This window comes from Aethalodelphis obliquidens, unplaced genomic scaffold (assembly GCF_003676395.1).
Source record: "Aethalodelphis obliquidens isolate GAN/ISIS:26980383/991018 unplaced genomic scaffold, ASM367639v1 scaffold83, whole genome shotgun sequence".
Lineage (NCBI taxonomy): Eukaryota > Metazoa > Chordata > Mammalia > Artiodactyla > Delphinidae > Aethalodelphis > Aethalodelphis obliquidens.
The window spans coordinates 5,208,458-5,222,303 of record NW_020838027.1 but is presented as its reverse complement, the minus strand read 5'-3'; the positions used below and the strand labels follow the sequence as shown (position 1 = coordinate 5,222,303).

Here is a 13,846-nt window from a genome sequence, read left to right as displayed (position 1 = left end):
AGCTAGAAGCAGCCTGATCAGGAAGAGGTTGGAAATGCGTGGAAGCTCGTGGACCTTCCATGAACAGGAAAATTCTCTGCCGGTTGCTCCAACCAGGCTACAAAGCCCTGGAGAACAGCCACTCCGCCTTACGTTTCTTTTCTCTCCTCCCCAGCCTGCTCGCTGGTAGATCTTAGCCCACGCTTGTTGGTGCAGTTATTGGTGAAATATATCTGTCTCTTCACTCATGCGTTCAGATTCTTTTTCAAGGAATGCTTGCAGGCGAGGCATCCTGTCAGCCACAGGAGAGGCTAGAGTGAGTGTTTATGTATTCGTGGTTCCAACCCTGCCTGCTGACCAGAGGATCTGAGGAACTATTAAGACAAATCGGGGAAATGCAAAGTTGCCATTGATGGGGCAGGGATTAGAAGATGCAACAAAGAGACCCAAAGCCTAGAATTTTTCTTAATGGCAGAGTTCACACACTAATGAGGTGGTCAGATCCAAACTAGCATCTGAGAGGCTCTCAACCACCTTCTTCCCAGCGTCTGCTTCCATCCCCTCCGACCACTTAACTCACAGTCACCTCCCATCACCCTATGCCTGGCTCAGGCTGCAGTAACCCTCAGCGACCCTCCCCTTAAAGGACCTCTCGAAGTTGCCTCCTTCGTGAATGGTGTGACAGGCCTACCTGCAGGCAGCAGTGTGGTTTCAGAGCCCCCAGGCCGCCACGGGGACGTAAAGCTGTGGATAAGGCCACCTGATAGACTGAGGGTCCTGCCAAGCTTAGGGGCTGCCTTTGCCCCAGACGGGTTTAATTCCCGTCTGGCTTCCTGCCCCAGATCTCCTGATGGATGAGGAGGCGGTGACCATGTGCTTTGCTCACCAGGTGCAAACAGCTGGTGTAAACAATTCCGATGAGTTCCTGAGTGTTTCCTGCAAAGCTGGGTGATGGAAGAGCCATTCCCTAGGAGGTCCCTCAACAGGCCCCGGAGTCAGGCCTATCTGAGGTCTGTTCTTGCCACAAATATTTGTGACAAAAGACAGAATTTGTTAAATTTCTTGAGTGTGATTAATGATAGATAAAGACAGTAACTGTCTACCTGGTGGCCAGGATAACAACAGTCATGGGCTTGGGTGCAAGACACGCTATCATCTGGAGGTGACGCGGTCCTGGTGGCGCAGGGACTGAGCTGAAGTCTGGGGTCGGGGTGTCTGGGGAAACAAAGATGCTTTGGGACCTTGTCGGCCATGGCATGCTGTGCAACGTGTGTAGCCTGGTTCAGCAAGTATCAGTCGCTGACATTTGTGAGGATCTCAGTGAACTGGTGGGACAAGGACTGTCTTAGTCCCTAGTGATCTGTTCTTTCCTGGAGGGGCCACAGGGGGTTCTAGGGAAAGGATCCAGTTCCTGGAAGAGGAAGCAAGCAAGAGCTGGGCAGGACATTGGGACACCAGACACCCAGGCAAACAGGATGGGGCTCGGGCATCTTGGTAGGCCAGGGTCTGAGGTAAGACGACAGGGGTCACCAGGCAGACCAGCTCAAGGTGTGCTTCTGTCTCAGTCTGTTCAGGCTGCTATAACACAATGCCATGGCCTGGGTGGCTGATAAACAACAGAAACTCATGTCTCAGACTTCTGGAGGCTGGACGTCCAGGGTGAGGGTGCCAGCATGGCCGGGGCCTGGTGAAAGCCCTCTTCTGGGTTGCAGATGGCTATCTCCTTGCTGTGTCCTCACGTGGTGGAAGGGGCGAGGGACCTCTGTGCGGGGGGGGGGGTCTCTTTTATAAGGGCACTAATCCCATTCATGAGGGCTCCACCCTCATGACCTAAGCACCTCCCAAAGACCCTACCTCCCAATACCATCACCTTTGGGGGTTGGGATTTCAACATGTGAATTTGGGGGAACACAAACATTCAGACCGTTGCAGCTTCCTACTTGGGTCAGGGCACAGGGTGCACTGTGCCCGTGAGGCAATGAGCTTCCGAGCCCAAGCTTGGGGAGTATGATGTCTAGTGTTCCTGAAACGGTTGGGTCTTGTGGTGACTGACATAGGCATGGGTCCGGCTTGGCCTAGAAGGGACCCCATGTGCACTCTAGCTCCAGGCAGAGCGAGGAAGGCAGGGCTGACACCAGGCTTCTCAGCTGAATAATCCAGCTGCCATGGGCTTGTCTTTGTCAGCGTAGTTCTCTGACTCCGGCTTCTCCCCCTCCTCTCCTTTCAAACTCTGCAAAGTGCTGGCTTGTGTGTGGGGCTGTATGATTCATCTTTACTCTGCACTGAGTCTCTCCTAGTTACAGGGTTGGGCTCACCGTGTGTACCTGGGGCACAATTATTGTGTCAAGTCAAAGCCTCCAGTTCTCAGGAAGAGGCTGTGTTTGTGGGTTGTTTAAATATTGCTGAACCCTGCTCCTGAGTGTCGCTACCAGAGCGGGGGCAGGGAAGTGACAAAAGGAGAGACGGGGAAAGGGTCTGACTTTACTGACACCCGTTGTGTACCAGGCACCGGCGGGCATTGTATGTACAGCGTTTCACCTAATTTTCACGTTAGCGCCCGGAACTGGTTGTTTCTTTCACTTTATTTATGAGGGGTCTGAAGAGGTCTAGAAACTTGACCAAGACCCATAGTTAATAGTGGTGTGCACACACACACGCGCGCACGCACACACACGCATGCGCACACACGCACACACACACGCACACACACACAGCCTGTTCGAAGCACTTTATGTATATTAGTATATTTAATCCTCAAAGTAGCCCCAAGGGTGAGGGTGGTCTCAACCCTCCCACAGGCCCAAGGTCCTCTGGCTGTGAGTGGTGACGACCCTGGCCTTGGTGTCCTCGCTGAGACCACAGCGCCCCACTGCCTGGTAATACGTAGCTGTCCTTTGGCCTCGGGAAATTCTAAACGTGTTGGGAAAGCAGAAGAAAACACATTAGAGGCTCCAGAAGGTTTAAAATGCGACGCACCCACCCATGAGAACGTCAGGTCGCTGGGGTGGGGACGTCCTCTGGGGACAAGCGGGGAGACAGTGGGAGCCAGCCCCCCGTGCAGGCCCGCAGGCATGAGGAGACCTCCGCAGGTTCGCGGACTTTGGGGTCTCACGTGTTTTATTAAATTTTTTTAAAAAAACCTTTTTTGGAAGAATTGAAGTACCACCAGGAAGTCCTGAGTCTGGAATTGTTCATCCAGTTCTAAGCCATCCTCTGCACAGGCTGCATCTGACCCCTGAGGAGAGAAGAGAGGGAAGAAATGAAAAGGAGGGGGAAACTCAGAACCAAAGGCCGCCGGGACATCACAAATTCTTTAAAGAGAAACATTTTGGGTATACAGGGATGGATCTAATTTCCCATCAGATGTGCACGACGTGTGTTTTCAGAGCGCAGGGTGAAGGGCTGCTTTCTTGGCTCTGAGCACTGGGGCAAGGGGCGTCGGCTTCCCTGCGGCCTAAGCCTGCACAGGAGCGCGCTTCCGGAGCAGGGACCCAGGTGGATGTGTGTGCATGCGTGTGGATGTGAGTGGATACGTGTGGATGCGCGTGGATGCACGTGGATGCGTGTGGATGTGAGTGAATGCGCGTGGATACGTGTGGATGCGAGTGGATACGGGTGAATGCGTGCGGATGCGTGTGGATGTGTGTGGATGCGTGTGCATGCATGTGGATGCGCGTGGATACGTGTGAATGCGTGTGGATGTGAGTGAATGCGTGTGGATGTGTGTGGGCTGGTCTGAGACCTGTGCCTTCTGGGTGGGGAGACCACAGTACTGGCACTTTGAAATCTGGCTTCGAGTCATGTCTGCTGGGTTGTTTTCCTGGTCTGCCACCAGCTCCTGACTGCCTGGGTGGCCTCCTGCCCGTCCCATCTGGGAGGCCAGGGGAAGGGCGTGGCCAGGGTAGATTCTGCCATTGTTTGAGGGCCCCCCCTCCGTGATGTTGGCTTAAAGTAACTGTAAATGTCATCTGGGAAGCAGAGGGGATGGTGGGAGGCTGCTGCTAGAATGCAGAAGACACGAGCACGGTTATAGCCTGAGTCTGTGGAACGATGATTAATGACACTGCTACTTTTATAACAGTTTAATACAACTGGCAAGAATTCCTCCCAAACTTGAGCTGTGACTATGAACACGTCTCTCTCGTTTTTCCAGTTAATCACTGAAGCCCCCATCTCTCCTTTTAGCAAGAAGCCCCATACATTCCTCTCCCGTTCTTTGAGTTTTCTGAGAACCCAGAGCCTGAGTCCATGAGAAGCAAGCGAGTCGTGGTGGTCGTGCTCTGTTGGCCATCGTTTCCCTCCAGGCCCCTTCTCCCCCTGCGTCCACCGTGGTCTGTGCCCCGAGGCCCAGCAGATTCTATCACCAGGCACCCCACGCTGACTGGTGGCTGGGCTCGGCCAGTGGGAAGCAATGGAAGGAGCTTAGGGGGTAGAGGAGACGGAATTGGGGCATCTCTTCCCTGATTCGCCCTCACCTCTGGCAAAACTGTGCCTTCGTTAGAATCCCTTCCTCTGAACCACCTGAGGTAAACTGTTTCCTGGTGCGATGCTGACTAACAGAGGAGGGTCAGGGCAACATCCGTGCTTCAACAGGGAAATACCTAGAGTACGGCCAGCCCTTCACTCCTCCACCTCTCCCTGCGGGAGGTGACCCTCAGTGACTAGGGGGGCCCTCATCACCCCAAGTGATGCCAGCCCACCCCAGCCTTCAAAGAGGGCTCGGTCAGAGATTCTCGGGTAACCTGCTGGCATTTCTCTCACCAAAGAAGTGGAAACAAATGTATGAATGAAAAGTCTAATCGAGTGCCTTGCTACAGCGTCCTACGAACAGCAAGTGTTTGCGACCTTACACGGTGCTTTGTGCTTTCCAGACTTTTGCTTGGACTTCACGACAAGTGTTTCAGGAAGGGACCATTTTAGGAGTTAGGATGGTGAGGCTCAGAAAGGTAAAGGAAAGTGGGACGGAAAGGTCTTCTTGCTCCCAGCCCGGAACCTCCTCTCCCCGTGTCATAGGCTCCGCGGTAGTGCCGTAGAACACAGAGGACCAGAGCAGAGAGGACCTGGGAAATCACCCGCTGCAGGCTGTGGCTTGCCTGAGGATCTGATGCCTCAGAGCTGGCCAGGGGCTTTGGAGGACGGTCCTCAAGTCACACAAAGCCCCAGCCGCCGTGGGGCGTGAGGACAGAAGCACACAGGCCCAGTAGCTCAGTGAGTTTAACTTTGAACTCTCAGTTTCCCCTCCAGACCTGTCACTTTCATCATTCTTCCCATCTCAGGAAGTAGCACTCACACGCTCTTACCAGAACCCAAGCATCCTCCTGGATCGCTCTTTTTTTCACCCCTAAACTCCCGTCTGGTAGTATTGTCTAGTCCTCCTTCAGACGTTTCCCAGCTCTGATCAGTTCTCACGACCTCCCTCCCAATACTGGTCGTGTCCCACCTGGACAGCCACATAGTCCTGGTTTCTCTCTCTGCTTCCGCTTCTGTCCCCCACTCCATGCCCACACACACACGCTTCCTTTCCTGGGGTCCTTCTCAGCATCTCTCTGCCTCACCCATAAGGAGACTTCCCACTGTGTGTCCCGTGAATGTCAGGTCCTTCCAGTGGCTGCAGAACCCCTTCCTCTCCATTCCTCTTCCTCATACTTTCTCGTCACTCCGAATGCCCCGGCCCCTGGGACTGTCTGTTCCACCCCTGCCCCCAGCTCCTCATTCAGAGACCTCTCCTGGCCACTCCGACTAAAACAGTCTTCCTGTCGCCTTTTCCTCCCGCTTCTCGTCTCCCTGTGGATTCCGTCAGTACTCACTGCCCTCCGACACACCGCCCTCCCTCTTCTGGACCGTAAGCACCACATGGCAGGGAGCTCATTGATCCGGCGCACGGCTGTAATCCCAGCGCCCAGTGTCTGGCACACAATGGTCACCAGGTGGACATTTGTTGAAAAAAAAAAGATAACGATGGCAAAGGTAAAAACATTCCCTTTGGGTGATCTTCCCCTGGGAAGACACCAGGGGATGGACTGAGATGGGATTACTCCACCTCTGCTCGCTGGGGGCTCGGTTTCTAGACCAGCGAGTGTGTTTGCCAGATGACCCCACCGGTGTTGTGTCTGCGGTTGTGACCCGGGCACACCGACCTGTTCTCTCCCTGCTCCCTCATTGCCACGAGGAGAGCATCCCATAGAGCGGATGGAACAGGTGAACGGGGACCCCGTGTCAAGTGTTGCGCAGCGTGCTGGAGTTCTCAGGGGTGCCCTGTAACAGAGCGCTGCTCTCTGTCTGTCTCCCTCCCTCTCTGCAGGTGCTTGCTCCCTTTTGTGTCCCCTTTCCTTAAAAAGTACTGTCACCTGGGGCCGGGCTGCTAGAGCACAGTAGGCCTCCCGTCCCTTTGTCTGGGGGCAGCTGTCATCTTCCTGACTCTAAGGGTGGGGCCCCTTGTGCTTAGAGACTCTCTAGGGCTCCAGGGGTATCTCAGGAGCACCCACCCGTAATCTCCAGCTCTGGGGCGCTCAGTGCCCTGGGACAATGCACTGGCTGCCTGGTTATCCAGCTCGCTGGCTTCTGCCAGGGTGATTCCCTCCCCATGGTATAAACAAGGCAACAACGTCACACAGGAGGCCGGGATCACCTCCACCCCCAAACCCACACACCTGCCCACACACACAAACAGGGGGAAGGCCAGAGGATTGGGCTGTCAGGAAACACTGCTGTTTGTAAAAGCTGGATCTGTCCTGGGGGAGAGGCAGGGAGCGCTGTGGTGCCTTTGCTTTCTCACGCAGCTTCCGTCCTTCCCGGAGCCGTGCCAGGGCTGGAACTGATTGAAGTTCACGCCTGGACATCGCCTTTTTGTCTTGTCGCCATCATTCTGTATATGCTGGATGGTCAGGGACACCCATTAGGATGAGCTGCTCTTCCAAAATTCCGATTCCGCAGCCGACATCCTCTTGCCCGCCGTGCTGTTTCCATATGACAAGGATGGTGCTCTGGGGACTTGGAATTCTGAGCTGGCCCCCTGAGACTCGCTTGGGCTTTCATACTAATTATTTTCCAAGGCAGTTTACAGCTGGGTCATTTATACTCATATTTTTTCATGACACAATGCGTCAGAGGTTTAACACTTAAAAGAAAGGGGGTTGGGTAAGGGCGCCACACAGGAATTCTCTGATGGTCTCTCCTGGTCCTGGAGTCTGCCCTTTGTCCGAAATCTGCTCCAGCTGGTGGTGAGCAGGTGAAACTCTCAGATGGCCTGCAGTCAACCTGGGGTGGCTTCCCGGGGGAGGTGAGATTTCAGGAGCCTGGGAATGCTGGAGAGGGGTTGCATTCTCCCTTCTCACACTGTCTCCATGTTGACTCTCCTCCTCTCCATCCCCATAACAATTGATATCTAAAGACACTTTATTTGGAGTTTTATGAAACACAAGGCTGGTCCATTTTCTCATGGGCTCAGTTTGGGACCACTCCAGATTCTGTGTCCTATCAGGGGATGGTGCCCAGTGTCCTGAAGTGCCCTAACTGTGCTGTAGACATCATCCCACCCCAAAAGGACCCTGAAAAACCTGTTCTGTTTCACTGTTGTAGGTGGGCGAGGCTCCTCATGTTGGCTGTTGGAAGAGACCTATTCTAAGATGGTACACTATTGTATGTAAATCAGCTAATTATACTTCAGTCAAAAAAAAAAAAAAGAGACCCAAATTCGCAGGGAGCTCCAGGGCCCCCGTTCTCTCCCTCCCCAGGGCTGCGTTCCCTGGGACCCTCCCCCCCCACTTCCCCAGAACTCTCAGCAAAGCACCCAGCATGGCCGCAGAGCTTCTCTGTTGTGGGACCCTCGACTGATTTAGTGGCCTATCAAGGGTATTTGGATTGTTTATTGGAAATGCCCATTATTTATGGTGGCTCATGGCCTTAAAAGCATAGGCACAGGCTGTTTTTAGAAATAAACCTAATAAGTAATAATCAGACCCATGATTTATCAGGATGGAGGAAGGAAGTCACTCATTTCCAGTTGGAGCGAAGAGCTCTGAAGGGACTGGATTCTCTTTCCAGAGAACTTAGGGATTGGGGCATCTGCATACAAAGAGTTCAAAGGCAATTATAAAAGAAAATCAAAGACACATGCCTCTCTGTACCTCATCCTTAATCCCCTTCTAGCCACATTTACAAGGTGAGTTTTCCAAATTTTTAGATCCTCAGACCTGATTACCTGAAAACTGAGGTGACCTCAGTTTTCATTTTCTTGCCCCCAAAATATTTAAAATTGAGACACAAGATGTTATTAAGTTATTGTTGAATTGGTTAGGCAGAGGCTCAAACTCCTGTTGAAAGAGATCCCTCCCACCCTCCTTCCTTCCTTCATTCCTTCCTTCCTTCCTTCCTTCCTTCCTTCCTTCCTTCCTTCCTTCCATCCACTGAAAAAAATTCACAACCTAAAAGTTGAGCATTATGTTTTATTCAGTGGACTTTCTGATTACTTAAGCCCGGGAGGCAGACTCTCAGGTAGCTCTGAGGGACTGCTCGGAAGAGGTGAGGGAGGAGCCAGGATACACAGGAGTTTCTGCAACAAAAACCAGGTAGTTGGACCATCGAAAGATTACTGTTAGTTAAAGAAAAACACAAGTTAATGAATTTAGCGATTTTCTAAGTTTGAGAAGATGCAAGAGTCCGGGCTCATTGAAATCACCTCTTTGATATGCACCTTAACTATCTAGGGTCAGTGTCCTGCTTTTCTCCGTTCCGGATTCCGTTCAGGGTACACAGTCCAGGGTGGCTGCACTGGCTGATGACTCGATGGCTGCTCCGTCCTTCGTTTACTGATAGGCGGTGACTTTCTTCACCTACCCTCCCTCCCTCCCTCCCTCCTTCCCTCCCTCCTTCTTCCCCTTCTCCTCCTCCCCTTCCTCCTTTCTCTCTGCCTCTCTGTCCCCAGTCTCTCTGCTTTGTAACCCAGCTACAACAGGGTATGGCGGGGAGCCTCTGTTCACGCCCCTGTGCTCATCTTGAAGTCGGACTCAGCCCTTTGGCACATCCCTCCCCTAAGAACCCATCCAGGATTCTTTGACACTGGTAAGGAATGCAGTTGTAGTGAGTCTTTCCTGGAGAGTCTATGGAGAGGCAAATGAGGGGGTCACACTACAAATTACACAGCAGAAATTAATGGAAATTTCAACCAGGCACCCCCCACTTGTCACGCAGCAGCCCCCCTCATCCCCCTCTCCGCCCTTCCCCCTCCCAGAGCCCTGGCTCTTGCCTTTTTTGGGCCCTGTATCTACCTCTAGCACCCCTGTCTCTTCTCTTAACTAGGGAACCTAACTCTCTCCGGCTGCTCCTCTCGTATCTTCATACCGTTATCCTGCCCAACAGACAAAGGTCCCTCCTTAGGCTTTGCCCTCCTTGTCATGTGACAGGGAATTTTTAGTAAATGACAAATACTTCAGTATTTACTTCTTCCAAATAATGTTTTTTTCATGTCACGTCATGTCATTCATTAACTCAATAAACGTGCACAGTAGAGTACTATACATCTGACACCAGCTGTGTTCCCCCCAGAAGATGTATCTCTCTGACCTCACTCATTGTGAAAAAGCCATCCAAACCGTACATGGTGGGGGCGGGTGGGATGGGTGTGGGGAAGGTGATGAGGTTAATAGCCACTTCGGGGTTCAGAGTTATGAGATCTTAAAACCGAAAGTGACCTTAGAACTCGATGGCAGGCACTTCCACCTGCGCCTCAGAATCGTTTCCTTTAGTCAGAGCGGAAAGAGGTTGAAGAAGTGGATGTGGATCTGGAGCTCGAGGAGGGCAGGATGAGTATAAATCAACAGGGTGGTCCTGCCTCTTTGTAGGGCAGGATTTGTAGCAGGGAGGGGAAGGCCTTCTAGGTTAAAGTTTGAAGGGGCTTTGCTAACATATGGAAATTAAAGAAGAGCTGGCAGAAGTGGGAGTGTTAACCATAAATGGTGAGTACAAGGCATTATCCAGATGCTTGCTGGGCTCGGCAGTGCGATTGCCCAGCACTTTTATCCATGGGGTTGCACATGTGTCTGTCCATGTGTGGCAGGAAGGAGAAAACCACAAAGCCATCTGTTGGCTGAGGGATATCATGGTAGACTTTTCCAACCTCATTTCCTGTAGAATTAATGACGATGTCTCCAGACTCCCTAGCAGGCAATGCTATTGCCAGAATTGTCTGGAGGACCTCAGAAAGCTTGGGCTGTGGTTCTGTGGGGTGGGGACAGAGGATCACCTATGGGTGATCTCTGCCAGCAGAATCCTCTTGCCAGGAGGATCACCTACCAGTCATGTTCTCCGTCGATTGGTAGAAAGTGATCAGTAATCACATGGAAATGATGCCTGGAACTTCAGGGGGCTAGTCATGTGCATAGACATCCAGCCTGTGATGGCCCAACTGTGCTGTGGAAAGCAGAGCTGCTGGACCTGCATGATGGTGGTGATGATGATGGTGGTGATGTTGATGTTGATGGTGATGATGGTGGTGATGACGGTGGTGATGATGGTGATGATGGTGGTGGTGATGATGATGGTGGTGATGATGGTGATGATGGTGATGGTGATGATGGTGATGATGATGATGGTGGTGATGGTGATGATGGTGATGATGATGGTGATGATGGTGATGATGATGATGGTGGTGATGATGATGGTGATGATGATGGTGATGATGGTGATGATGATGATGAAGGTGATGGTGATGGTGATGTTGATGGTGATGGTGGTGATGATGGTGATGATGGTGATGATGGTGATGATGATGGTGGTGATGATGATGGTGGTGATGATGGTGATGATGGTGATGATGGTGATGATGATGGTGGTGATGATGGTGATGATGATGGTGATGATGGTGATGATGGTGGTGATGTTGATGGTGATGATGATGGTGATGATGGTGATGATGATGGTGATGATGGTGATGATGGTGATGATGATGGTGATGATGATGGTAGTGATGATGGTGATGATGATGATGATGGTGATGATGATGATGGTGGTGATGATGGTGGTGATGATGATTGTGATGGTGATGACTGTGATGATGCTGCTGCTGATGTTTAGGACAACATCATTTACTGAGGTCCGCTATGTGCCAAGCACCTGGCCGAGTGCTCTATGAGCATTCCCATTGTGTCTTCAGGGCAACCCTGTGAAGGAGGTATCATTATCCTTTTTATATAACTTCACTTCTCTGATTACATCTAGCATTTGAACTCAAATATGTCTGATGCTAAAATCTGCTCCTACAACCATCTCTGTAGCAAAACAGAACAAGCAAATCATCCCACCCCTCAACACACAGCTGAGAGGGGCTGGGAGCTCTGTGGGTTCAGCATGGCCTGCCAGGGCCTCTAGGACTGTTTGCCAACATCAGTGAACTCAAGTGGGTTTTAGGATGGAGGGGAGATTGGAGAATGAAGAAGTTTCCAGTGTTGCTGGCTCTCCAGGACTGACACCGCATTTCTAATGGGAACCAGGACGGGTAACTCTTCACTTTCCCTTCTTTCAGCCTTAGGGGAAAATCAAGGCCAGGATCACAATAGTGATGGTAATCACTAAGCTTCCTCATTCTCAAGTCCCCTCCCAGGGCCACAGGTGCCTGGGGGCTCATGCATGCCTGGGGCAATCTCCTTAGACAAGCTTTTACTGCTTCTTGACTTCTGTTCACTGGTTAACAGGGCTTTCTGTCAGGGATGTTTGTTCAAGTAACATCTCCGTAGAAGTGTCAAGTATGCAGGTGAAAGCTGACTTCCTCTTGATGAAGCAAGGGTGGCGGGAGGATGTTCTGCTTGCCCAGATCCCTCTTTGAGGAGCCCAGTGTGAAACCATTGCTTGCGTGGGTAAGCGGAGGGCAGCGGAAAGAGACAGGTGATGATCGTATGTACGCTTGGCCTTCTGTAGCCTCATACCACCTGGAACACCGCTTGGGACCTCCCAGATGAAGTCAGGTCTAAGGTGCGAGAGAGATGGATCTCTTAGTTTCTACTCTGAAGGAGTAAACTGACAGATAATGGCTCACGTCACAGGGTCACAACTCAGGAGAGGTGAGAAGTCTGTCTCTCAGTCTGATCCGCTTTGCTCTTCTCTTTCAGAGGTTCCAAAAACAGAGAAGACATTTGAAGAGCGCCTGGTACTCAAGGCTTTCTTGCTAAAGTTTGTCAATGCCTACTCACCCATCTTCTATGTGGCCTTTTTCAAGGGGAGGTGAGTATCTCGGTGCCACACGTGGAAGGGCAATTGGTCATGAAGACTGAGCCCTCCACTGGAGTCAGCCTGTCTCCATTGTCAGTTTACACCCTTGGCCCCATTCCCCACTCCCTTTGCCACCTGGCTGCCCTAAATCATTTTGGATTAGCATCTTCAGATTCTGTTAACATGGGAAACTCTGCAGTGATTCGGCTCTGGGCCCTGAAGGGTTAGTCTTAGAGGAATTTGTGTCTCTCAACTTGGAGGCTGTGACAGGAGGGAATTTCATGTCTAGCCAGTGGCTCTTAGATCGTGCAATACAGGTCTGATGGCAACTACTCAGAGTTAGTGTGGACTTCACAGATTAGGAGCACAGTCTCCCACAAGACTGCCCTTACCTCAGACAGTACTGCCAGCTCTGGGGCTCTCAGGCCACTGATGGGTCTGCCCAACTGGCTACAGCCACTAACCCCTTGGGTTTGATAATTCACTAGAACAATTTATAGGGCTTGGAATGTGCTATTCTTAAAATTAGGGTGTTATTATCACAAAGAGATACAAATTCAAAGCGACAGACGGGAGAGGCACGTAGGGCAAGGTCTAGGAGCATCCTGAAAAGAAGCTCCCGTGTCTTCAGGATGTCCTCAGCATGTCAGTTTCCTGGCACGTCCATGTGTGTCACCAACCGGGATGCTCGTCCAAGCTTCAGTGTCCACGGTTTTTGCTGGGCTCCTGTTATACAAGCATCATTGAATGAATCATTGCTCATGTGATGGAACTCAATCTGCAGTCCCTCTCCCCGAGCTGAGGTCCGGCTGCTTTTCCTGGGATCAAAGCCCCAACTCTCTGATCACGTGGTTGGTGTTTCTGGCACTGGCCTCCCCATCCTGAGGGATCTCATTAGCATAAACTTAGGTGTCGTCCCAGGGGCCCACCATGAATAACAAAGACACTCCTATCAGGAAATTCCAAGGGTTTAGAGGCTCCTCCCAGGGATCGGGGACAGTGACCAGTCATATTCTTTACTATATAACAGTCCTGGGTGATAAATAGTGATTGTGGTAGTCTGGGCAACAGCACAGTGTAATCTGCAGTAAGTACCATAAAAATGGTGCAAAGGAAGTATTAGGGGAACACTTAATTATGAACAGAGACAGGGAGACCTCACCAAGGAGGAAAGTCAAGCTGAGCCTCAAATGGACAAGTAGGATTTCAATAGATGGGTGAGGGGATGACATTTCAAGAAAGTGGGATTCTTCTGATGACCTCTCTGGTTCCATGGTTGGCTAGTACCTCTCTGCCTCCCCCATTGGCTCAATCTTCTTATCCCCCAATAAAATAGACTCTTAGGTCTTAGAAGAGGAATGAGGCAGGCTTCTTCCATTCCTCTAAGTATTTTCAGTAAGAAGTCTGGATTTTTCTTTTCTGGTCCCAGGAATCTCCACTTGCAACTTTAGTCCATCTTGGCCTTCATTTTCTGGGAAATCAGAAGCCCTCATGGAGGAATTGCAATCAGAACTCGATTCTTGACACGAGCTGAGGGAAAAAGGTGCAGGAGAGTGCACTTGGAGACAATACAGACTTCGTTGTGTTTAGGCTCTGAAATGATCTCTCTCTCTCTCTCTCACACACACACACACACACACACACACGCGCACACAGAGTGCCCCAG

General features: G+C 51.3%; 1 protein-coding gene across 3 annotated transcripts in view; it reads left to right on the top strand.

The window, feature by feature from the left end:
- The window catches only part of ANO2 (anoctamin 2), a 333,147-nt gene that overhangs the window by 258,258 nt on the left and 61,043 nt on the right, over nt 1–13,846 (top strand). For all 3 annotated transcript variants that reach the window (XM_027093346.1, XM_027093345.1, XM_027093344.1), the window contains one exon: nt 12,081–12,192. In XM_027093346.1, coding sequence (XP_026949147.1) covers nt 12,081–12,192 — 112 coding nt within the window. The remainder of the gene's footprint in view (nt 1–12,080; nt 12,193–13,846) is intronic.